At 41.6% G+C, this 26,066-nt stretch overlaps 1 protein-coding gene across 5 annotated transcripts in view; it reads right to left on the bottom strand.

Annotated features, from left to right (window-relative positions):
* Nucleotides 1-25,800, bottom strand: part of BTBD9 (BTB domain containing 9) — a 395,116-nt gene extending 369,316 nt beyond the window's left edge. For 3 of the 5 annotated variants that reach the window (XR_009222001.1, XR_009222002.1, XM_058554444.1), the window contains exon 1: nt 1,411-1,582. Coding sequence is in view for 1 of the 5 variants with exons in the window: in XM_058554444.1 (XP_058410427.1) it covers nt 1,411-1,446 (36 nt within the window). In the remaining 4 variants the exon portion in view is untranslated. Of the gene's footprint in view, nt 1-1,046; nt 1,386-1,410; nt 1,583-25,712 lie in introns of those variants that run through there. The other 2 variants (XR_009222005.1, XR_009222003.1) reach the window with 2 other exon arrangements.
* Between the last annotated feature and the right edge of the window lie 266 nt (nt 25,801-26,066).

Raw genomic sequence — 26,066 nt, 5'->3', positions numbered from 1 at the left:
GTAAGATATCTCATTTATTTTTTTCATATTGAATAGATGTTGAAATGATAATAATTTAGGTATATTGGGCTTAAAAAATATTTTTAAATTAATTGTACCTGGTTTTTTTTTTCAGCACGGCTACTAGAAAAGTTTGAATTACAAACATGGCTTACATTTGTAGCTCACATTATATTTCAACAGACAGCACTGCTTTAGAGATTGTCTTAGGAAAGGCAGTAGCTTATCCAAAGTCACACTGCCTAAGTTCAAACCTTGGCACCACCATTTACTACTGTGTAACCTCTGACACATTACTTAACCTCTTTCTAAGCCTCCATTTTCTCTTCTGTAAAATGTGGTAATAATAAAATGCTACCTCAGAGGGTTGTTGGTAGAATTAAATGAGGTAAAGTAAAGCAATTACTATGATGCCTGGCACATCATAAATGCTCAATAAATATTTACCACTACTCGCACCGCTACCACAACTATACTATTATTATTCGCTACCAGTACATGATGAAGAAAAGGACAAAGACACAAGTGGTTAGAAAGAAAGATGGAGGGAGGGTGCAAATATAGGCAGTCCAGAGAAAATGCTCCGTTTAAATTCAAAGGAGTAGACTCATGAAGGAACAGGTCCACCCTGCCACACAAGTAAAAAACTAACTCTAGGCTGGCATCAGCTTCAAAGACACAGCCCATATGGAGACCTGCATTACTCAATGGCAGCCTCCTGGGATTTCCGGGACATTCTCTCTCCATATAAATATGTCAGAGAGAATGTGGAAATACACAAAGGGCACCGCTGCTCCTGTAAAGGGCTAAAGAAGCCTGGCCTCAGGGAGACATGGACTTGCTGATAAGGTATCTGCAAGCCAGCTCTCCTCTTTGACTACTGGTAACCTTATTTGTAAATGAGAAGAAAGGGCTAAATGTTCTCTGAAGCCCCTTCCAGCCATGAATACTCTTCTCCCCTCTTTCCAAAAGGCTACAGAAGAGTCTCTCCACTACCACCATAAAAACATCAGCACAGACATTGCCTTCCCAGTGGTCCAGCCTACCATGAAAGCCAGGGATTTGGAGTTGTTGGCTTCTCTGAGATGTCATCATCTTCTCTCATACATCCAAGGCTTTTACTGCTGGCACTTCTTATATTCCCCTTGTCTGGCTAACTCTGCCTCCTCTTTCAAGACTCAGAATAGGCCTCATGCCCTTCAGCAAGAACCTTCACTGATGTTGCCAATCTAGGTCAGGTGCCCCTTTTATACACTCTGGAATCAGCTTCTGCTTCCCTCTATCACTGCCCCCATTATACCACACAGTGATTTTGTTACTGTCTTGTTGGTAAGTAAACTCCCAGAGGGCAATAACCACAACACAGTGCCCGTATTCATTCAACAAAGACTGAATGAATGTCTTACTCACCTTTACATCCCCGGAACCTAATACAGCGCCTGGCATATTTAAGTCCTCAAAAATAACAAGAAAAGGCCATATAGATATTAACAGATCTCTTCTCTAAATTCCAGATCCCTATATCCCACTGCCTACTTTTCATCTCCACTTGGTTACTTCAAAGTTACCTCAAAACTTATGAAATCGGCAAACAGTTTGCCATTGATGATTAAGCAGCTAGCAATTATGGGGGATCGGAATTGCCCACCTCAAAATATATCTCTGCCTGGAAGAAATGAACAGACACTTCTCCAAAGAAGATATACAGATGGCCAATAGGCACATGAAAAGATGTTCAACATCACTAACCATTAGGGAAATGCAAATCAAAACTACACTAAGATATCACCTTACACCCATTAGAATGGCTATAATCACCAAGACAGAAAACAACAAATGTTGCAGAGGTTGTGGGAAACCGAACCCTCATTCACTGCTGGTGGGAATGCAAACTGGTGCAACCTCTATGGAAAACAGTACACAGATTCCTCAAAAAACTAAAAATAGAAATACCCTAGGAGCCAGCTATCCCACTACTGGGAATCTATCCAACGAACCTGAAATCAACAATCCAAAGAAGTTTATGCACCCCTATGTTCAGTGCAGCATTACTCACTATAGCCAAGAAGTGGAAGCAACCCAAGTGTCCCTCGACTGATGATTGGATCAAGAAGATGTGGTATATATATACAATGGAATACTACTCAGCCATAAAAAAAGACAAAATGGTCCCATTTGCAACAACATGGATGGACCTGAAGGGTATTTTGTTCAGTGAAATAAGCCAGAAAGAGAAAGACAAACAACACATGATTTCACTCACATGGAATATAAACCAACTCATGGACAGAGAGAACTGTGTGGTGGTTATCAGGGGCAAGGCAGGTGGGGGGTGGGCACAAGGGGTGAAGGGAGGCATTTATACGGTGACTGACAAACAATAATGTACAAGCAAAATTTCACAATGTTATAAACTATTAAGACATCAATTAAAAAAATTTAAAAAAAAAAATGTCTCTGCCTGAATGACACTTTGGCCTCCACCCCAACTAACTAACCAAAGGAGTTTGGGATGGGAGGCCTGCCCCCCAGAACAGGCCATTACCACAGACATCTCCAGGTATCTAGTTGGGTCTGTGCTAAGCTCATTCTTAGTTCCTGGTTGCCCTTTATGAGACACATTTACATTTGTAAAGAAAATCTCCATTTGCAAAGGTTATCTTCTTCCCTGTACCAGGGGAATGACCTTACCTAGAAACTTATCAGAACGGAAGGTGAGGACTTAAATCTGCATGATAAACTTACCCATTGTTAACTGTGCTGTTTAGGCGATATGCTATCTGACTCCCACTAGGTTCACCCTGGAGCCAGGGGTCACCATGGTAATAGGTATTTGAGCTATTTTTTTCAGGAACTGAACCCATTGTCCACTTCAGGCTGCATTGAGACAACCAACCCATCACTGGGCCCTTCAGACGGCAAGAGGTTGGAACACCCTCAGGGCATGCTAATGCCGCCAATCTGTGAACATGCGTCCTACGTCCTACAAAGAGGCATGAAGCCTGACTACGCCTGTGCAGATCATCAATTACCTCAGCTCTCCTCACCTCCAATCATTTCAGACCACTTTGCCCCCTACCCCATAAATATCCCCGAGTCCCTATTTTCGGGGAAGCGGATTTGAGATTCATTCTCCCGTTTCTACACTCGGCTCCCTTGTGATTAATAAACGCTCTCTCTCTGCAATCTCGTCGTCTTGGGGATTGGCTTTCTGGGCGGCCGCAAAATGGACCTGGTGTGGTAACACTCACTTCATACCTCTAGATCCTCTCTCCCACTAAAAAAACCTCGTCCTCATGCAATGTCCCCCAGCTCAGTGAATCCAATTATGGAAACCAGAATGACACCTCCCTCAACTTCACCTCCCATACCTAATCCATCAGCAAATCTTTTTTTGAGGAAGATTGGCCCTGCGCTAACATCTGTTGCCAATCTTCCTCTTTTTTTTCTCCCCAAAGCCCCAGGGTATAGTTGTATATCATAGTTGTAGAGTCGTAGCTCTTCTATATGGCATGCTGCTTGGCCTGGTGAGTGGTGAGTAGGTCCACGCCCAAGATCCGAACCGGCGAACCCTGGGCCAACGAAGCAGAACACAGAGAACTTAACCTCTACGCCACCAGGCCGGCCCCTTCATCAGCAAATCTTTTGATTTTACCTCCTAAATGAACTCATAAATCGATTTACTTCTTAGCAACTTCTATGCTACTGACAAGAGATTTTCACATATTGAGGTATATGGGGTAACTATTCAGGTTCAAAACTGATTCGGCTTGCACTAAAAAGCCTGACTTACGGCCTATCCAACATACAGTGTACATCTGCTTAACCACTAAAGTAAAGAATACACTCTCTTAAGATAAGAATGCACACTTCTCCTCCTACGCCCTATTGGTAACGCCCGGATTAGTCCCTTTCCGGACATCACAGTCACATTGACCTGTTAATTTGCAATTGAATACCTCTTTGAAACTTTGATGAACATGTATCCTGGGTGTGTTTAATGTATATTCTTTGTTCTAAAAAGATTTAAGACAGGACTGTAAACCATGCTTCTCCGGAAGGCTTTCTAAGGCCTTCCCGGGTTATAATCCTCATTCTTGCTCAAGTAAACTCATTTTATTTCTCTTATCTATAAAACAGTTATTAGTCATTTTGCATCGACACTACCATTCTAGTCTACACCACCCTTGTCTCTCACATGGACCATCAACTAGCTCCTAACCCATCTCCTTGCTTCCAATCCAAACTGTCCTCCACACAGCAGCCAGACTGAGTCTGTCAAGTTAGAAAACGGCTTATCAATCGTTCCCTCAACCTCTCCCTCCATAACTCCCACTCCCACTTAAAACCCTTCAGTGGCTTCCCAAGGCTCTTAACATGAAAGAACAACAGGAAAAACATTTAACTAGGCCTTCAAGGCTTGTAGAATCTGGTCCTGTCTAACTCCACTGTCATTTCCCCTAACATTCTCTGGCACTTGACAAGCTCCCTTAAAGACACAGGGCCTTGGCATAAGCCGTTCCCTTGCTGGGACCACCCTTCCTCTTTTCAGCTTCCACCCTCCAGGTGCCATTTCCTCAGGCAGCCTTCCTTGACCTCAGTCTAGGCAGGGTCCCTTGTCATCTGCACTCATATAACTGTATTCATTTCCTTCATAGAATTCATCTTTTTGTATTTATCCCCCCACCTTAGATGCCATTTCTCAACACAAATCTTTTTATTTATTTATTTATTTTTTTACTGATGTTTTAATAGTTTTTCACATTGTGAAATTTTGGGTTGTACATTTTTGTTTGTTCATCACCATATATATGACTCCCTTCACCCCTTGTGCCCACCCCCCACCCCCATTGCCGCTGGTAACCACAATACAGTTTTCTCTGTCCATGTGTTGGTTTATATTCCACATATGAGTGAGATCATACAGTGTTTGTCCTTCTCCTTCTGGCTTACTTCACTTAACATAATACCCTCCAGGCCCACCCATGTTGTTGCAAATGGGACGATTTTGTCTTTTTTTATGGCTGCATAGTATTCCATTGTATATATATATATACCACATTTTCTTGATCCAATCGTCAGTCAAGGGACACTTAGGTTGCTTCCACTTCTTGGCTATGGGTTTTTTTTTTTTTTTAAAGTCGTACCTCTTCTTATTCCTCATCCTTTTTTTTATTTCATTTTATTTTATTTATTTATTCATTTATTTTTTGAGGAAGATCGGCCCCAAGATAACATCTGCAAATCTTCCTCTTTTTGCTGAGAAAGACTGGCCCTGGGCTAACATCCATGCCCATCTTCCTCCACTCTATATGGGACGCGGCCACAGCATGGCTTGACAAGTGGTGCGTCGGTGCGCGCCTGGGATCCAAACCAGCGAACCCCGAGCTGCCGAAGCCGAGTGTGCGCATTTAACCACTTGCGCCACTGGGGCGGCCCCTCAACACAAATCTTTTGAAAATGTAAATCAGATCAGTCACTCCATTGCTTAAAACCCTTCAATGCCTTCCTATGTCACTTTAAGTAAAAATCATACTCTTTGCCAAGGCCTACAGGGCTCTGCATGAGCTGTCACCCAACCACCTCCCTGAACTCATCTCCTACCCCTCTCCTCGTACATTCTGCTCCAGCCACACTGGCCTTATGGCTCCTTAGGAACAGACAAGCTTAGCCCTGATTTGGGGTCCTTATAATTACCTTCCCTCTGCCGGAATGTTTTGTTCCCAGAGTCCCCACTATTGGCTACTCACCATTCAGGTCTCTGCTCTCCAACCACCCTACCTAAAAGAACACCCACCCTCACCCCACTTCTAACCCTCTACTCCATTTTTTTTCACTGCACTAATCACTAGAAGATAACCTCCACAGGAGCAAGGACTCTGCCCTTTTCATCTCAGTGCCTAGAAAAGTAACTGGCACAGAGTAGGTACTCAATGCCTGTACGAATGCTTAAAGTAGCTAGTGTGGTCCTGTTCCAAATAACTGAACTCCACTGACATAATAAGAGATACAGGTATGAAGATCTGATACTAGTGGCAGTGGTAGGCAAAATTCTAAGATGGCCCCCACAATTTCTACCACCTGGTACACACATCCTGTATAATCCCCTCCCTTTGCGAGGGGGTGGTACCAGTGAATATAGGATAGTCACTCATGTGATTAGGCTATCTTATACGAGACTGTATAGCTGATTGGAGAGATTATTCTGCTGGCTTTGAAGAAGTAAGTTGCCATGTTGTAAGCCATCCATAGAGTTACGACCTGAGGGTGGCCTCTAGGAGCTGAGAGTGACGCCCCGCTGATAGCCAGCAAGAAAATGAGGACCTCAGTCATATGATCCCAAGGAATCGAATTCTGCCAACAACCAATGAGCTTGGTAGAGGACCCTGAGCCTCAGATGAGATCACAGCCCCTGCAGACACCTTGATTTCAGCCTGGTGAGGCCCTGAGCAAAAAATACAGCTATATTATGCCTGGACTTCTGACCTCCAGAAATGTGAGATAATAAACGGCTGTTATTTTCAACTGTACGTTTGTGACACGTTGTTAGGCACTGATAGAAAACTAATACAGTAGCCATCAACCCTATCACACCCAATGCCCACTTTTTGTAACAAATGCCTTGTAACGCCCCCTACTGTTCTGTAATAAAATTCAGAGATTTAGAACCTACTAATAAATACTTTAAAAAAAATACATTAGCTATAAGGGAAAAATCAAAAGAAAATAACTTGTAATAAAATAATATGCATTTAAGCAACATTAGAAAACAAAATTGCCCCTATAAATTTTCATAATGCCCTATGAGGGGCGATTCCATATCCATTGAGAACCTCTGGCTTGTGAGAATCAGTGTACCTAGAACACACTGGCTCCAAATTGGAAGAATATTTAATCTTAAAATGCCTAGTATTTGCTAATTTTGATTCTTAATACATCATGTTGTAAAGCATGTCTTTCACAGTCACATTAGCATTATATTTTTATTCTAATCTTTTTCCAAAATGGAATTAAGAAGGTTTGAAAGCTTCATAATTTCCTTTTTTCCCTCCTCCTCTTCAATTATTAAGTACTCACTGGGCACATGATACTGTTCCTTGAAATTAATTTTCACAATTAAATAGACCTTTAAAGTTTCTAATTCATTTCCCAACTCTCATTTTTCAGATGTGAACAGAGAATCACCATCATCTAGTGGCTCATTATACATGCTATAAAATATTTCACCCCAGATGTGAAGCTGGCCATAGTAAATACATTTTGTTGCCTTAATCAAGATTTATGATAATATAATACTGTAATTTTTAAAGGCCACATGCCAAAAGTACTTCCTAAATTAATAAAAAATAGTTAGCACTTAACCTATAATACACTTTAACAGCATCACACAATCCTGCAGGTAGCTATTTGCCCATGTGCCCAAGGCTTGTAACATTGATAGAGAGCCTGTCACCAAGCCTATTTACTTGATTTATTTTACAGTAGCCTTCTAAGGCCACATGCATAATGAGTACTCACTTTGTGACTGGGAAAATAAATTATTTAGTCCAGACAACCTGACAGTGTTACTATTAAGTTATTAATTCACTGAGAGGGGGGAAATTCCCTGAACAGTCTTGTTTTCATGCCCAAACAGCAACAGTATTAATAAATATTCACAGATTCCTAGGACCTTAGAGCTAGAAAAGACTTAGGGATTATAACCACAGCTTTTTACAGATAAGGAAACTGAGAGACTTGTCCAAGGTCACAGTCATCAGCTGCAGAACCTGGGATAAGACAAGGAGAGATAATAGGATCTCAATTTCCCCATTTAGAAAATGGGGATAACCCCACCCCTGATAGGGTGGCTGAGGATGCAATAAAATAATATAAAACACATTAAGGACATAGTATGTGCCTGACACTTAACAGCCACTCCATAACATCATTTTCCTTCCTAGGTTTTCCTCCCCCAATCTCCTAATCAGTTTTTTTCTCTTTTTTTTTTTTTTTTGGTCAAAATAATATTTAGGATGATGCACTTTGGTGATAATTTTCTGAACTATACTGTATTGACAACAAATGAGAGCAAATTATGGTTCATCCGGGAATAGAAGGACTCACTGGGAGGCTACAGAGGAAGCAGCTGACCCCAACTCTCAGGAGTTGTCCATACTCCCCAAAGGTTTCAAGGACTGTCAACCTGTTGCACTGAGCCCAAATCAGCTTCCCCAACGTTGAGAGTACGCAGAGTTTACTATAAGTTTAGCACAATTTTATTTAACTTTATACTTCATACATACTTTCTAATCGCTTTTCCAGTTTTTATTCAAACTTTTCATGATTATCTATTCCCTTGGCCTCCTCTTTCTAACCTCCAATTCACGTGAATCCCTGAAGTCTCACAACCAGCCCACCACTTCACTGAAACCACTCCTAGAAGGTCATCAATGACCTCTTAACTGGAATACCCAAGATTGGCTTTTCCGTCCTTACCTTCTGGATCTCTCCACAGCGTGTGACACTCTTGAGCGTGCCCTTCTTGAAACTCTACTTCTTCAGCCTCTGTGACACTCTCCTCTCCTGGTTCTCCTTTTACCTCTGTGTGTCTCTTCTTTCACTACCATCTCCTTAAGAGTCCTGTTCCCCAGGGTTATACCTTCCTGGTGAGTTTATTTATCCATCCTCCTAATTTCAACCGCCAGGTACTAATTTCCAAATCTCCATCTCTAGCCCAGACCTCTCTTCTGAATTTCAGATTCATAGGTACAGAATCATATGCCTGCAATATGATTCCACTGCCTGTCCCCACTGGCACCTCAAATCCACATACTCAACACTGAACTAATCTTCTCTTAATGCACATCTTCCTCCAACGTCTTTTATCTTAATATATGGTATCACCACACAGTAATCCATGCTAAAAACCTGTAAGACTCCCATGAGTCCTTCCTCTCCCTCTAATAATTAGTTAGATCTTCTAATTTCACCTCCTTAATATTCCTCCAATTCATCCCTCCTATGCCTATCTAATAACTTCTATTCTAGTTCAGGTTGCAATCACCTCTCACCTAGACTACTTCAGCAGCTTCTCAACTATCTCCCTGCCTCCCATTCTGTCTCCATCTCCACTCGGCCTGCAGAATAATCAATCTAAAAATATAATATATTGGGCCGGCCCCGTGGCTTAGTGGTAAGTGCACGCGCTCCGCTACTGGCGGCCTGGGTTCGGATCCCGGGCACGCACCGACGCACCGCTTCTCCCGCCATGCTGAGGCCGCGTCCCACATACAGCAATTAGAAGGATGTGCAACTATGGCATACAACTATCTACTGGGGTTTTGGGGGAAAAAAAGGAGGAGGATTGGCAATAGATGTTAGCTCAGAGCCGGTCTTCCTCAGCAAAAAGAGGAGGATTAGCACAGATGTTAGCTCAGGGCTGATCTTCCTCACAAAAAAAATAAATAAATAAAAATAAATAAAAATATAATATAGATTATATCTTATATAGAAGATACTCATGCTTTTGTAATGATTCTCCAATTAAAAGGTTCTAGTGTCACATAGACCTCTGCACTTTGGAATGCACTCAGTAGACATGGCCTTGAACAAATTACTCAACTTCTCTGCACCTCCATATTTTCACTTGTGAATGTCCCAGAGGATTAAATGAGATAATAACTATAAAGCACGTAATACAGTTTCTGGCATATAGTAAGTGCTTAACAAATGGTAGTTATTAGTGATCATGTTATTAATACAATCATCATGATCGTATTATGGTCACTGGGATAGTATATAAGTTCACAGAGAGGGCATACACAGCCCTCCTCGAACTGACCCTTGCTTACCACTCTAGCCTCCTCTCTAAGGATGCCCTGCCTCTCACTTTATGCTTCAGCAACACTAAACTTAGTAACCACTTACCCTGAGACACTTTGCTATCTCTCTGCCAAAAGTACACATTCCCTTCACGGCATGCATAGGTAAGGTCTTATTCTCCAGGCTTAGTGAGGTGTCACCTTTATCAGGAAGCTTTCTCTGAACATCAGAGTTTATAGACGTCTCCTCAGAAGTACTGATAGACAGTTATATTCATGGCATGTAAGTTCTAAGCTAATAGTCTTCTGGATATATTTCTATCACAGCACTTACCACTTTGTATTACAAACATCTACCTTTAAATCTACCTCCCCCACGAGATTACAAGTTCTTTGTGGGCAGAGAATATAAATTATTCTCCTTTGTACCCAGAGCAATTAATATAATCTACTAGGAGGTCAACACATGTTTGCATGGATGAAAGGGAAGCTGCCTGGGAATCTCCTCCCCAATTCCATCTGAATTAGGTCAATTCTTACCATAAAAGAGTCACATCATACTCAAATTTAACGTACGTGAATTCAACTACTTACACGGAAGGAGGAGTTAGATATAGCGGGAGCTCCCCACCACTCCACTCAATGACTATATGCTCTTTGCTGTAATCAAGTCTGAAACAAAAGGTATGAGTGATTTTAGAAGTTTCTCAATCACTAGTAAATAAGTGGAGGCAGCAAAGAATTAATTGCAGGCTTTAGAGAAACACTGACAACAGAGATGTAAAAAGGTGGTAAAACAGAGTTATCCCACCTTAGGAGAATTAACTCTTCCTTTAAAAACTCTCAGTGAGTGATTTCTCCACATCAAAAGAATTTAATAACCAGTGAAATAAATGGTACACAATTACTTCAGTAGTTACAAAATGTATATATGTTAATGTTTAAGTGATAAAACCTTTACTGGAGAGGTGATAGAACAGTAGAGAAAGCAAAGACATCAATGAAAAAATGCAAATGGACACAAGATTATCACTTCCACAGAACAGCAAACCAAGTATCTAAGAGAACTCTACCAAACTACAAATTAGATAACTGCAAACCTAGCTTCATAGCTTCATAGTGGTGCTTTTCAGGCAGGCCAGGAAATGCCTAGTAATGGCGGCACTCATGAAGTGAGGTGCTGATAAGCCAAATTAGGGGTGTCACATAAAACTTCTAGTAAAACTAAACTCTCACAATCCATATTAGCTCATTTTGGGACACACCTGTATTAAGAAAAACATGACAAGGCACTTTGCAGGCATTAAAGGATCTTCTAAAGAAAATTTCGACAGTATTTGATTTTTACATTTTGTCCTGACTTTAGAACATAACCACTAACCCCACTCCCATCCCAACTATACAACTCCATTATATTCTCTTGCTAATGTCACCATCTGTAAGAACAGATAAATCACTGTGCTGGTAACTAGAGCCATGGGATTCCATGTGAGTCTCTAAGACTTGACTAGATCTACAGCTAGCATTAAAAACAAGAATACTGGCACCCAGCTTCCCAAAGAAAGAGATTCCAGTTCTGCTTCAGCTAGCACAGACCAGGGGCCTATGAGAAAAAGCAGATGCTGTGGGGAAAGCAAGTCCAGGCAGTTCTTTCCTACCCTTAGGGGAATCTAAACTTAGCTCTCCCTTAGCAAATTACCCAGTATCCCTGCTATTCTTCGTAAACTATCAACTTCATAGACTATAAACTCCTTGAGGGCAGGGACTAGGTCACAATGTTTGATGGAAGAATGACCAAAATTTTTATCCATTATTCTCCTTGGAAAGCATCACAAAGTGCTGCTTCATGATAACACAGATTTTTCTAGTGATTAAAACTGGTATGAGCTGCTTTATAAAGAAATGAAATGTCCATCAAAAAGGGACTTGTGATAACATATCTGTTAAAAGGTAATTTTTTTTAAAAAGTTAAATAATGACACATACAAATACAAAACATGTCAAAGATTTTATTTGAATCATTAATAACTCATTAATAAATGCAGCATCCAGTAAGATATTATAATGGGTTCAAAGAACACACACACATATATATGGGCTACCTGGAATCCTGAAACTGCTTTATAATAATTTTATTTATTTATTTTTTCCCCCAAAGCCCCAGTAGATAGTTGTATGTCATAGTTGCACATCCTTCTAGTTGCTGTATGTGGGACGCGGCCCCAGCATGGCCGGAGAAGTGGTGCGTCGGTGCGCACGCGGGATCCGAACCCGGGCCGCCAGCAGCCGAGCGCACGCACTTAACCGCTAAGCCACTGGGCCGGCCCCATGAAACTGCTTTATAAATAGACGCAAAACTGCTCAATATCCCCAGGACAACATTCAATTGCATTACACTGGACAAAATCCATTTGTGCTTCTATGGACGAGAATCATCTGCATTATTATCAACAACTATTTTCTACAACTTACAGAGTTATAAAATAGCTCAAAGTCAAGGAAAGGTACTGATAATCTGGAAGAGTGCACTAGATAGCACATTTAGCAATCTTTTGGGCCCATTTCAGTCTTTTGCAATTTTTTCTGACAACACCCATACAACGGAATACTATGCAGCTGCTAAAGAGAATGAGGCAGCCTTTTCATGTACTGATATGGAATAGTCTCGAAGACATAACGAGAAAAAAGCAAGATGCAGTAAAGTAAGTATGGCAGGTGACAAAGAATAAACATGAGAATATGCTGTATACACACAGAATATTTCTGAAAAGATACACAGGAAACTTTATTACTTTTAATCACCTCTCGTGGAATGGAAGCCTCCATGAATGAAAGCGGATCTTTGCCTATTTTGTTCACCCCTCCATCCTCAAATACTAGAACAGCACCTGGAATTTAAGAGGCACTCAATAAAAACTTGTTGAATAAATTAATGAATTAATGGTAAGAGTGGCTGCTTCCAGAAGGAGGAACTGGATGTCTGTGGGGTAAGGATCAAAGGAAGACAGACTTTCCACTGTATACCCTTTCATATTTTTGAATTTTGTACCATGTTCATATACTACCTCCTTAAAAAGTAATTTCTTTAAAAAAGGCAATGAGTTGATATTAGCTGAGATGTTACAAAGAGGATTTCTTCATTAAGCTGCCTTCTACCTCTAGGACTTTAGCAAAGTACTGAAAAGTATAGCTCAAGTATTAGCAGGCTTGATATAAGTGATGCTTCATGCTGTTAATATGAAGGCTCAAAAATAAATAGATTTAACTGGCTTAGCCACTTTAGAAAAATGGCTAATTGGTACTCTCTACCGAAGTTGAAGATGTGCATACCATATGACCCAGAAATTCTACTCTGGTATACCCAAAGCTAAAATGTGTTCATGAGCATATACAGGAATGTCATAGCTAAAACACATCAGCAGCAGAAAGGATGGATAAATTGTATAGTCATGAAATGGAATACTACATAGCAGTGAAAATGGACAGAATTAACTGTATGCAACAAGGTGTTGCACAATGTAACAAAATATCACAAATTTAATATTAAGCTAAAAAAGCAAAACACTGAGACTACACATATATGATTCCATTTATATAAAGTCTAAAAATAGGCCAAGTAACCTGTAAGTATTTAAAGTGTATATTTAGGGGCTAAAACTTTAAAAAAAGCAAGGAAGTAATACTATAAAAGTCAGGACTCTGGTTACCTTTAGGAGAGAGGTTATGACTAGGAAGCAGAACCTGAGGGGCTTCTGGATATTGGCAGTGTTTTATTTCTCAACCCGAGTGGCAATAACTTGGATGTTACTTTAAAATAATTCATTAAGCTGAATATTTGTGTTCCATGTACCTTTCCATATGTGTGTCATATTCAACAATGGAAACAAAAGTTTAAAAGTATAAAGATATTCTCTATGCAAGCTGGAACACAGGAAGGAAAAAGCTTCAGTGTGGGTTCTAGGATCCCAGGCCAAAGACTATGGGCCCTGCAGAACAAAAAAGGAAGGCCAGGAGGGAAATGAATGAGGCACCTCGTGCCTGGGTCAGCTTGGTTCAATTGTTCCTGCTTTTCCAGCTTGTTCACTTCCTTCTCCACTTTGACATCTACTAATTTCTTTAAAAGCTCCTTCTACACTTTTACAAACTGTATGTACATGGTTCCTTTTTTTCCCCCCCCCCCAAAACCCCAGTAGATAGTTGTACGTCATAGCTCCACATCCTTCTAGTTGCTGTATGTGGGATGCGGCCTCAGCATGGCCGGAGAAGCGGTGCGTTGGTGCACGCCCGGGATCGAACCCCAGCCGCCAGCAGCGGAGCGCTCGCACTTAACTGCTAAGCCACGGGGCGGCCCAATGGTTCTCAAACTTTAGATGTACCGGAACCAGCTGGAGGGCATGGTAAAACACAGATTGTCAGGCCCCAGCCCCAGAGTTTCTGATTCAGGAGGTCTCCAGTGAGGCCCCAGAATTTCCATTTCAAACAAGTTCCCAGGTGACTTTAATGCTGTCCTAGAACTACTGCTCTATAGTTAAGGATTCGAATACAATAATGCAGGTGAGAAATTGCAAGGATTTCAACGAAGGTAAAAGCAGCAAGAATGGAGAGGAGAAAACGGATATGAGGGATGATGTACAGACAGCATATGAGGGTGCAAGAGAGGAGTTCAGGACATTCAGGTTTTCAGCTTAGATGAATAACGTACCATTCATCAGGATAAGGAATTGAGGGGGAGGAAAAGCAAGTTCAATCTGATAAGAAATTAATCTATGGCTTGGAGAGTTTGAGTAAGGAATCCTAAGAGAGGCAAAGTAGAGGGAAGCATGAATGGAATGAGGCACCAAGAGGAAAGTGCTCTAAAAGTACTATGTAAATATAAGAAACCCCATAAAAGTAAGCACTGCCTCACAAAAGAATTTAATGCAGCTGTAAAAAAGAACAAGCTCTCTATGAACTGACGTGAGGTAGTTTCCAGGATGTATTGCTTAATGTAAAAAGCAAAATGCAAAAGAATATCTACGGCACCTTTTGTGTAAGAAAGAAGGGGAAACAAGAAAGTATACATATACTTGGTTATTTGTGCAAAAAGAAGCACAGGAAGCAGAAAGCCAAGACAATGAATAGATTATCTACAGGGGGTGGGTAGGTGGAAAGAAGGGAAGGAATGAGGGTGACACTTCTCGAAGAACGCCTTTTTGACTTTTGCAACCATGTTAATGTTTCACATACTCAAAAAAGGACAGTACGTAAAATCAACAAAGATGGGGATGCGAGAGGGTAACATGAAATACAGAGAAGCAAATGAACCAAACTGTATTTCAAACTAATAACCACCACACTGAAGGGGTCACATAACCCATGTCAGTTTTGAACAAAGTATTTGTACCATATGCCTTCAGGCTATTGTTTTAAAGTAATATTAAATACTGCACTCTAGTCAGTAGGTTTCATTTTCACAGAGGCACAGGTTAGCAATTTTGACCTACTTTCTAGGTACATTAGGAGCGTACAAATAAGTAACATGGGGTCCAGGAGGGGAACCAGGCTCTTCCTGTTGGAGAAGAGAGTTACGAATACGAAAAGGGGAATGGGTAGAAAAATCGTGTGGCATAGGACTAGAATTGGAAGTGTCAGTGTGAACTCATGGGTTTAATACTGATAGAGATACATGAAAATAGACACAGATGTGTGTAGGGTACACACACACAGACACACACACCTCTGTTTGCTAAGAGGGCCTAGAAGGAATGACATCCCAAAAGCCATGAGCACACCTAGCACTGAGATTTCGATTTCTAGATACCATTTTCCAGTAAGGGTTCCCTGCAGCTGATTGCCAGGCAGGGAAAATACAAGATGAACCTGAACTATCTTGTTGTACCAGAAAATAAGGAAGTGCTTGAAGAATAACAGGGACACGTCAAAAAGACAGAAGCCAGCTTGAAAGGGCTCCCATTGGTTGAATCTGGGACAATTTGAGTAAAGAAATAATGATAGTAAAAAATTATAACCCATTCAATAACATAAGAATCTGTGAGTTCATAGTGATATTAATTAATCAATGGGGGGAAGTCGACTAACAAATGTAGAAGGAATGAGAGAATTAGAAAATATTCATTTGGCAAAATTGATTCAGGAAAGAATCATCAACAGATGCTAAAACTAGTGGGTGAAACTTTGAAGAGTAACAGGATATTTACATATCTCAAAGTATTTCCCCAGAAAACACTTATTACTTACAAAGAAAAAATAGTAATTTTACAGTGGAGAAACCAAGCAGAATCCTCTTAACTAAATGATAAAGTTAACATCATCAGTAACGAGACATATCAACATCACTGGCCACCTGAAATGATGCACTAAGGACAACACAACATCACATCTGTCGTATGCCTGCCCAAAATGCATTAACATGAACCTAATCTTGAGGAAACAACAGACAAACCTCAAATGAGAGACATTCTATTTAAAAACAAAACAAAAAAGGGGCCTACACTCTCCAAAAATGTCAATGTTACAAAGACAAGAGTTGAGGAACTGTTCCAGAAAAAGGAAACCAAAGGAAAAAACAAACAAGGCGCTGCATAAGTGGTTTTTTGTTTTATTTTTGCGTATTGGGTTTTTGTCGTTGCTATAATGGGTATACATGGATAAGCCAACTGGGACGACAAGGCCTGTAGAGCAGATAATAGTATTGTATTAATACTAATTTTCTGATTTTGATGATTAGAAGGTAGTAAGAGAATATTCCTTTTTTTAGGAAATGCACACTGAAGCGTGGAGGTGAAAGGGCATATCTGCAACTTACACTTGAACAGTTAGGGAAAAAATACATATGGAAAGAGAAAAAAGGATAAAACAAATGTGGTAAATGTTAACATGTGGGGGAATGTGGTGAAGGTTATATGAGAATTCTTTTCTGTCTAAAATTAGGTTAAAATAAAAACTTACAAGAAAAAGTAAGCAGGTAATTGATACTTCTTGGGGGTAGGGATGGTGAAGTCAACATCTGGCTAACATCTAAAGAAATGAAGTGCCAAAATATAAACCTAACTGTGATGTGTTCTGAAAAGGTTCCCTGACTAAACCAATTATGTTCTATATACACCTTCTAAAGAATGAGATTTGGAATAAAATGGATCTACTTTAGGACCTTACTCAAAAAGAAGAGTTTCTAAAGTACCCAAAGGACTTTAATATAAGTTAACAGATTCATCTAAGCCATGTGACCCCAACTCATCGTGCTATGTGGAAGGTGAAATGCATGCCTTCAGACAACACTTAAGCAAGTACTTTTCCTCTAAAAGTTTGAAAGATAAGTTAATCTTACTTAGAAATGTTTGGTTCTATTTAAGATAAATTATGGAAACTATGAAATAAGTGTAAATGAAATTATACAAGAATAAATGCATAAAATAGGATAAAAATGAAAGCAGAACTGAAGCTAATGAGATAGAAGCAAAACTTAAAGAAATCATCAAAAAATCTGTAATTTATGAAAACTTGCTTTAGATTTTAAAAACCACTACCTTTTCTTCACAGCATTTCCAGAAAATACTGTGAATACACAAGTCAGAAAAATTACAGCATGTGCTACAACATAGACAATCAATTTCAGCTGAGGAAACGGCTTCGTATGACAAAGGATTTATGCTTATTTTAAAATATGTCTACAAATTCTTTGATGCCCCCTCACTCCCCTCAAAAAAAGGTGGAGCCTAATTGCCTTCCCTTGAGTGTGGGCTGGACTTAATGACATTTATAACAAACAGAATTACAGCAGAAGTGGCAGTATGTGCATTCAAGATAGGACATATTAGGCATATGATTTCCTCCTTGCTCTCTCTTGCACCACTTGCTCTGGGTGAAGCCAGCTGACATGGTGTGAGGACACTCAAACAGCCCTATGAACGACCTAAGGCCTCGTACCAACAGCGATGTGAAACAGCCACTTAGAAGCAGATCCTCAAGCCCCAGTCAAGCCATCAGATGACTGCTGCAGCACTGGTCAACAGCTTGACCCCAACTCATGAGGGACTCTGAGCCAGAACCAGCGAGCTAAGCTACAACCGAATTCCTGACCCACGGAAACTGTTAGGTAAGAGATGTTTGTTGTTTTAAGCTGCTAAATTTCAGGGTAATTTGTTACATAGCAATAGATAACTAATACAAGGTTTAATATTTATCAATTTGTATAAATTATAATTTCATAGAAATATTGTGAAATTAGCTGAAATTGACTATGCTTTACAAAGATAGTTACAGTTGATATTTCCAGGAATGGAAAAAATAGGACCCAAAAGAGATAAATAAAATCAGAACAACAATATCAAACCATAAAGGGAATATACAGACAAGCACTCAACTTGCAAATAGATTAAAAAATAAACACTTGGGTGGATGGGAGGAATAAGGGGTGTGGACAGAAGAGAGACTAGCTGAGAAATCTCAACTATACATTGTCTGGGGGAGGAGCAAGATATTCTTCACTAAGTAATTAAAAAAAAGTTCTGAATTTACTTTAAATATCATTAGCTTGGAAAAGTACAGTTGCTCCTCTAGAAGATTTTGCACCTATACAGAGAGAACTGGGAAATCTGAATGTTTATGTAAAATCTCTTGTCAGTCAACTAAAAAATTTGGGGTCAAATATAGCATGTCTTCACAGGAGAGTAGCACTGGGGCCTTTAAATGTCCCCCTCCTTTTCCCCACCATCCTTAACAAAATTATCAAATTGTCTTCAATCATTCAGTTATTAAAATTCTAACTTCCTCCAATAACTTTTCCCAAATAAGCAGAAACAAGACTGGATTTCTCCACCTGGACATTTGCAGGCTAGGGCCCCATGCTGACACTAGGAGCTGACGTGAAGAGCACTGGCTCTGGAGTCCACACCTCATGGGCCCTGTCCCACCTCACGGGCCACAAACGGCAGGCAAACTGTTCTCCCCACTTTGAATCTCAATGGGGATAATATCCAATTTATAAGGCTGTTATTATAAGGATTAAATGACATATAGAAAAAGCCCAGCATGATGCAGCTACTCAATAAACAGTAGGGAAACAAGGATAGAGGCTGCCACAATATTTTTTTGTATTTACAAAGATGCAAAAGGCAGCCCAGGAGATTAATGTGGATTTATGACATGTTTTAATTTCTGGAACATTATAATAGCTTATGAGTTGAAATCAAAACTGAACATTCAGGCACTCATCAAGCACTGGAGAACCTAGTCGGTGATCAATGTTTATACAGCACTTACCATATTCTATGTAGTATTGTAAATACATTTTTTCTCCTCTACCAAATAATATATTCTTTAATGGCTTAAAAAAATGTGTTCAGGGCCGGCCCGGTGGCGCAGTGGTTAAGTGCGCAAGCTCCACTTCGGTGGCCCAGGGTTCCAGGTTCGGATCCCGGGCGCTCACCAACGCACCACTTGTCAAGCCATGCTGTGGCGGCGTCCCATATAAAATAGAGAAAGACGGGCACAGATGCTAGCCCAGGGCCTATCTTCCTCAGCAAAAAGAGAAAGATTGGCATTGGATGTTAGCTCAGGGCTGATCTTCCTCACAAAAAAAAAAAAGTGTTCATCTCTGTATTTTTTCACGGCTCTTTGCATATATAAGACTGAATGAATTTAACTTCAAGTCCTTGATGTCTGCTCATATCAGTATATTGTTAAGATTATAAAATTCAGGGGCGAGCCCCGTGGCCAAGTGGTTGAAGTTCCACACACTCTGCTTCGGTGGCTGGGGTCTGCGGGTTTGGATCCCAGGCATGGACCTACTCCACTCATCAGCCATGTTGTGGAGGCATCCCCACACACAAAATAGAGGAAGACTGGCACAGACATTGGCTCAGGGCTAACATTCCTCAAGCAAAAAAAAGAGGAAGGTTGCTAACAGATGATAGCTCAGGGTGAATCTTCCTCACCAAAAAAAAAAAGATTACAAAATTCAGGCATCAGATCTTCCCCCTGACAATGTGTGTGCACACTCAGTCACACAGTATCACACCTCCTAACTAAAGCCCTGAGCCATTACCATTTCTCTATGCCACATTCTCTATACCACATTACCTGTGCCCTGAGCAATTACCATTTCTCTATGCCCAGCACTTTGCACAGTTTCTGGCACACAGTAAATACTTAATGAACACTAGCAGAAAGAATAAATGAGAGAGAACAGCAGCCTAGCAAGCATGGTGAGCAGCTAAACAGTCAGTCATGAAGCTACAATTTAATTCCTGAAATCTCTCTACAATGTGCTTATATCTTTGCATAACCGTTGTTTGATTTCCTTATACAGCGGAACTCCCTTATAACTTGCAATTAGAAATTAGCACTAACATTTGTGCTATGCACCAAAAGTCCTCAGTATATGAGACATGGAAGACCCAAAGTATATCAGCAAACAAGAAGTAAGTCCTTATATTCAGCTTCCTCTCCATCCAACTTCTGTGATTTTATCTTCTCCTGTTCCTTTCTTTTGGGTTTTGCCCATTTTGCCCATCCTACTGTGAACATCTCAGGGACAGGGAGTATATTATTTGCTTACCTTATAAAGCTGCCAAGCGCCTAATACAAGACACAGATTGTAATCTTGACACTTGTTATTGACAATTATTTTGCAACTTGGACTCTCTGACATTAAAAAAGCGGAGAGAGAAGAGTGTAGGGGATGGGCAAAACAGGAGAAGAGGATTAAGAGGTACAAACTTCCAGTTATAAAATGAATAAATCACAGGGGTACAGCATAGGGAATACAGTCAATAACACTGTAATAACTCTGTATGGTGACAGATGGTTACTAGACTTGTCATGGTGATCATTTTGCAATGTATATAAATGTCAAATCACTATGTTGTAACCTGAAACTAATATAATATGGTATGTAAACTATACTTCAATAAAAAATAATAAAATAAAAATAAATAAAAATACAAAAAGGGGGGCAGGGCATCTAACACAAAGTCAAAGCACCTAGCTATGCATCAGATATTTGAAAGAAATTTCCTGTAGTTATCACGTGCGCGTGTGTGCGTGTGTGTGTGTGCCCGTAAAATTAGAAACAGCACCTTCTCTGTGGCTCAGCAGAAACATAAGAGGATGAATGAAATCTGTGTGTGAAGTACATGGCATCATGCCCAAGGACAGTATTAAGAAGCTTCAAAGGTTCGTTCAAACAATGCTATATGCCAAGTATTATACCAAATGCTGGAGAAGACAGAAATAAGAATGAGATGAGGTCTATGGAATTGGAAAGCAGACGGTGGATCTAGAGAGTCTGCAGGCTGTTACTTCCTTATCTTTCTAAACTCTCTCCTGGTTCTCCATCTACCTCAATCTCTGTTAGTTTCTGGGCTGGTTCCTCTTCTTTCATCCACCCTCTGTGTCAGCAGTTCTCAAAGCGTGGTCCTGGGAATAGGAGCATCGGCATCATCCGAGAACTAGTTCAAAATGCACACTCTCGAGCACCCCTCAGCCCTACTGAATCAGAAACTATGGGGGTGGGGTCCAGAAATATGTGTTTTACCAAGGCCTCCAGGTATTTCTTTTTTTTTTTTTTTAAGATTTTATTTATTTATTTTTCTTCCCCCCAAAGCCCCAGTAGATAGTTGCATGTCATAGCTGCACATCCCTCTAGCTGCTGCACGTGGGATGCGGCCTCAGCATGGCAGGAGAAGCGGTGCGCCCGGGATCCGAACCCGGGCCGCCAGCAGCGGAGAGCGGGGGCACTTAACTGCCAAGCCACGGGGCCGGCCGCAGGTATTTCTGATGCATGCTCAGATGTTGATTTCTAAAAGTTCCATTCCTTGCCCTTTCCTGTTCTCACTCTCCACTTTTTTGTGTAGTTATATCTTCTCCTACTATCTCTATAACTGTAACTATTATCACTACTAAGAGCAACAGCTGTCATTTATTAAGCATTTATAAGCTAGGCATTGTGCTAACCATTCCACACATACTATCTTACTTATTCTCCACAACAACTCTTTCAAGTATTATTAACCCCACTTTTCGGAAGAAATTTAGGCTTAGAGATGTTAAATAACTTGCCCAAGGTCACTCAACCCAATCAATAATTGGCATAACAGAGATTTGACCGTCAGTTTTCCTGACTCCCAAGTCCACAGTGTTAACTCCTAGAATGGTACTACTTCCATAGCCTTGAAGGCTGTCACTAATGTTACAGTTATTTATAAACTCTCATAAACTCTGGAGTAGAACTTTCAATTACCTAGTGGATCTCTCTGAACTCCACACAGGGACCTTAAAATTAACATGCCATCATTTCTTCTCTCCACTGCAAATCTGTTTCTCCTCCTGCGTTTTCTAATTTAATGTCATTATAATCACCAGTTACTCAAGCCAGACATGCCATCTTTGACTTCTCACTCTCTCTCACCTCTAGCTGGTCATAACATTAGAGATTTTAACATCTACAATCCATCCATTCCCAGTGTCCCTCTTCAGGCTCCCAGCACCTCTCACCTACATGCTAACTGGTCTCCCTGCCTCTCCACTCTAATGCAATTCTGCATATGAACTGCCAGTTAACTTTCTGATCTGATTATTCTATCTGCCAAGGCTCTCCATCCCTAACACGGGGCTGGGGGTACAAGGGGGAAGTCTAGGCTTCTTAGAATGGAATGGAAGACCCCCTCATAATTTGGCTCCAACCATACCTTTCCTGTCTCATCACTTCTACCATACAAGAAGCCTACAAGAAACAAGTCAAGGTTTTCCAAAAGGCCCATTCAATTTTAATCTTGGCCAACTTCGCTTGTGCTCTTCCCTCTGCCTGGAATGCTTGTTTTCCCTTTTACATGTGGCAAAATTCTACTTAATCTTCAGGGCTAAGTTCCGTCCTCTTTTCTTTAAAGCTTTCCCTGACTCTATTAATTTTTTCCCCAAAAGTGATCTACTCCCTTAGCATTTTATTCACTCCAAAAGTGATTAACTCTTATCATAACATATAATGGTTAGTGGTTTGTCTCCTCTGACGAACACTGAGTATCTCAGGGGGTATACCCTGTCTCATTGTTTCTCTTCCCAGCACCCAACACAGTGCCTAGCTATAGCCAGCACCCAATAAATATTTGCTGAGTTGTTAAATAATGCAACACTTGGTGTTGCAACTTTACACAGGTTAGTAATTCAACCTCAGGTTTACGTACCACTCAAAAGAATTTTCACATAACAACAAAAGATATTATAAAGACCAAAGGTTCAATATTCAGCAGCAGCATCTTTAATTTTCTCAAATCTTTTTGTCAATATTTTTGAGTATCCTTCTTCAAACAGACTCCTTTCCCAGCTTACATTATTTGTATTTTTTATAGGATCAGCAGTTAACTACAAACCTCAGAGGCCACTATAAGAGATAATCCCAAGCAAAACTGTGTCACTGACAGCAGCTGGATTAATGCTTTGAGTTCATTATTTTAGTAAATTTCCAGTGAAATGGCCCAAGCACATCAGGTAGATTTTAGAAATGGGGACATGAGCTGCTGACTAAATATATAACATACACGCACATTAGTGAGGCATTTACATAAATTAGTAATTGAAATCAGAAGTATACAAAAACCTGACCTGGTTCAACTATAATATCCTTTAAGTGAGGATAACACTTATTCTTGTCTAAGCCTACTCTGAATACCACAACTCCCATCCACTCAGCAAGGAGGATCTATATTGTTATCAGTGGGATGCTGATAAGCTCACCTTACTCTTAACACTTTCCCTTCTCAACCTGCTAAACCTTTATCTCTCCAATATTCCCCTATCAGAGACCTTCTGCTCCACTGACCAGACATTAAGTCTCCTCAATATATCCCCCAATGACGAATTCACACTCTTTTCTCAACGTATTATCTCTTCTCTAATTCAAATTTTACACTTCTTTCAAAGACCAGATCAAATCTTACCTCTTCCAAAGAGTTCACTAACTCAGCCCACCACAAGTCTTACCTTTTCTAAATTTCTACTGCACTTAAAGTATAGCACGTCATATATAGCACTTGTTCACAGACTACCTCATTTGGTTTCATAATTACTTTATATATATATATATATATATATGTACTTTCTTTTCCTAGCTGGACTGTTTGTCTGCTCTTAAAGGAAAAAAAGCCAGGTCTCCAGGGTGAGACCCAGTGGCAGAGCGGTTGAGTTCACGCACTCCCCTTCCACAGCCTGGGGTTCGCAGGTTCAGAACCCCGGGCGCACACCAAAGCACTGCTTGTCGAGCCATGCTGCGGGGTCCCATATAAAGTAGAGGAAGATGGGCACGGATGTTAGCCCAGGGCCAATCTTCCTCAGCAAAAAGAGGAGGATTGGCAACAGATGTTAGCTCAGGGCTAATCTTTCTCACACACACACACACACAAAAAGCCAGGTCTCCTATGTCATTTGTAATCCCCCAATCTTCCTCCAACACATAGTATAACTGGGCAGAGGGGGCACATGTATTAACTACGTGAAGGACTAACTAAATGCTTGCTATCCATTGACACACCACTTACACACTGCGTGATAATACGTATAACAAATATCTACTGCATGCCTCCTCTGCAGCAGGCACTCGTTTACGTGCTGGAGATATGGCCTTGAAGAAAACAAGCATGATTCCTGTCCTAAAAGCTATTATAGTCCAGAGAGCAAGAGACATTGAATTCAGAGTACTCTAAGTGTTACACAGCAGGGTTATTACTGGTTCCAAGATGTAAGAATCTCAGGCAACGTCCTTACAGATCCTCAGTTATGAAACTGAATCACAGAATTTTCAAGCTGAATGAAAAGTTAGAAGTTGTTTTCTTGCACAAATCATGATTAAATGTCAGTACCGTCTTTCTACCAGTACCAGGCACTGCCTTAGCCAACCATCAGAAAAGACTGACTTCTTCCCTACCTCTAATACTCATTTCTCGCGAGGATGTTAACTACAACCACCACATATCTACCCATGAGGGAGTCCAGCGCACTGAGAAGAGAGCACTGGGGCTGATGATTTGTTGCACCCTTACAGTTAGACATGTCCAACCATCAACATTTTCTACTCTACATGTTGAACAGAATCTGTATTTTCTGCCTAGTAAATAGCAAGTCTGTACTACTCTTAAGGAAAATAAAAAAGTGCCTCCATATGTCGTTGGCCCTAATAATGAGAGAACAACAAGGTTCTGGGAAATACAACAGCTGGTTTGAGACTAGAAGTAAGACCTGAGAATGGATATCCGCCCCTTGAAAACAAAATCTGTAGCAACAATGTGATAAAATGCCTAGGGCAGACAAAGTTTCATATGTGCATTAAGCACGTGCACATACACGTGAAGATGGAAACTCTAGGCAACAGGTTGGCCGCCCCCATCTATACTGACAGCTCGCCTTCCCTGGGTCGTGGGTGTGTCTGACGCCGCACGCAGGCACTGATTCACAACTCTCTCCATAACAACCGGCTCCTCCTCGGAGCCCGGCCAGGGCAGGGGCGATGAAGGCCCCAGCAGTGCCAAACTTTCCGAACCCCAAACCCGGCGGCCCCGGTTGCGCGTCCTCTCGGTCTCAGGCAGGATGCGAGGCTGCTCTGGGAATCCGGGCTTCTCCTGATTCCGACTCCTCCGTTCGGGAGCCTGGCAGAGCCACCCCGAAGCCCCCAGACACCTACTTCCCCCCACACCTTCCACGACCACAGCGTCTTCGCCCGCCCCTCGCTGCCGCGCCCCAGAGGGCCCGTGTCCAGGAACTGACCCTCGTCAGCCCCCGTCCCCGCTCCTTCCCCGCCCCCGGAAAAGCGGCAGAGGGGCGTGGAGCGGCGCGCGCGGGTACGGTGGGGGCGCGCATCCCCGCGCCCGCGCAGCAGGTGCGGCCGGGCCCCGCTTCCCCTGCGAGGCCGCGGCTACTCACCCCAACGATGTTCCTCTGCGACCCAGCTGCCGGCACAGGCGCCTCTTCCGGCCGCTTCGCACCCCCCTCGCAGCCACCGCCCCCTCGGCCGCTGCCGTCGCCGCCGTCCTCGCCGCCGCCGCCGCCGCGGCGCGCGCCCGCTCCCACGCACACCGCCGTGGCCGCGCACGCGCCTCTGCGCGCTGGCGTCACTTAGTAGCCGATCGGCGGCGGGCCCGCGGGCTCCGACGGTTTCCGGCGCAGAGGTCGCCCCAGGCGGGTTTGGGGCTTTTCCCCGCCCGCCCGAGCTGCCGCCCTTCTGAGCAGGGGCCCCCAGGGTGTGGCTGTCCTGCCGGCAGCTGGCTCCGGGTCAGC

Source organism: Diceros bicornis, chromosome 14 (genome assembly GCF_020826845.1).
Source record: "Diceros bicornis minor isolate mBicDic1 chromosome 14, mDicBic1.mat.cur, whole genome shotgun sequence".
In the NCBI taxonomy this organism is placed as follows: domain Eukaryota; kingdom Metazoa; phylum Chordata; class Mammalia; order Perissodactyla; family Rhinocerotidae; genus Diceros; species Diceros bicornis.
The sequence above is the reverse complement of the archived record's forward strand: the minus strand, read 5'-3'. Positions and strand labels throughout refer to the sequence as shown.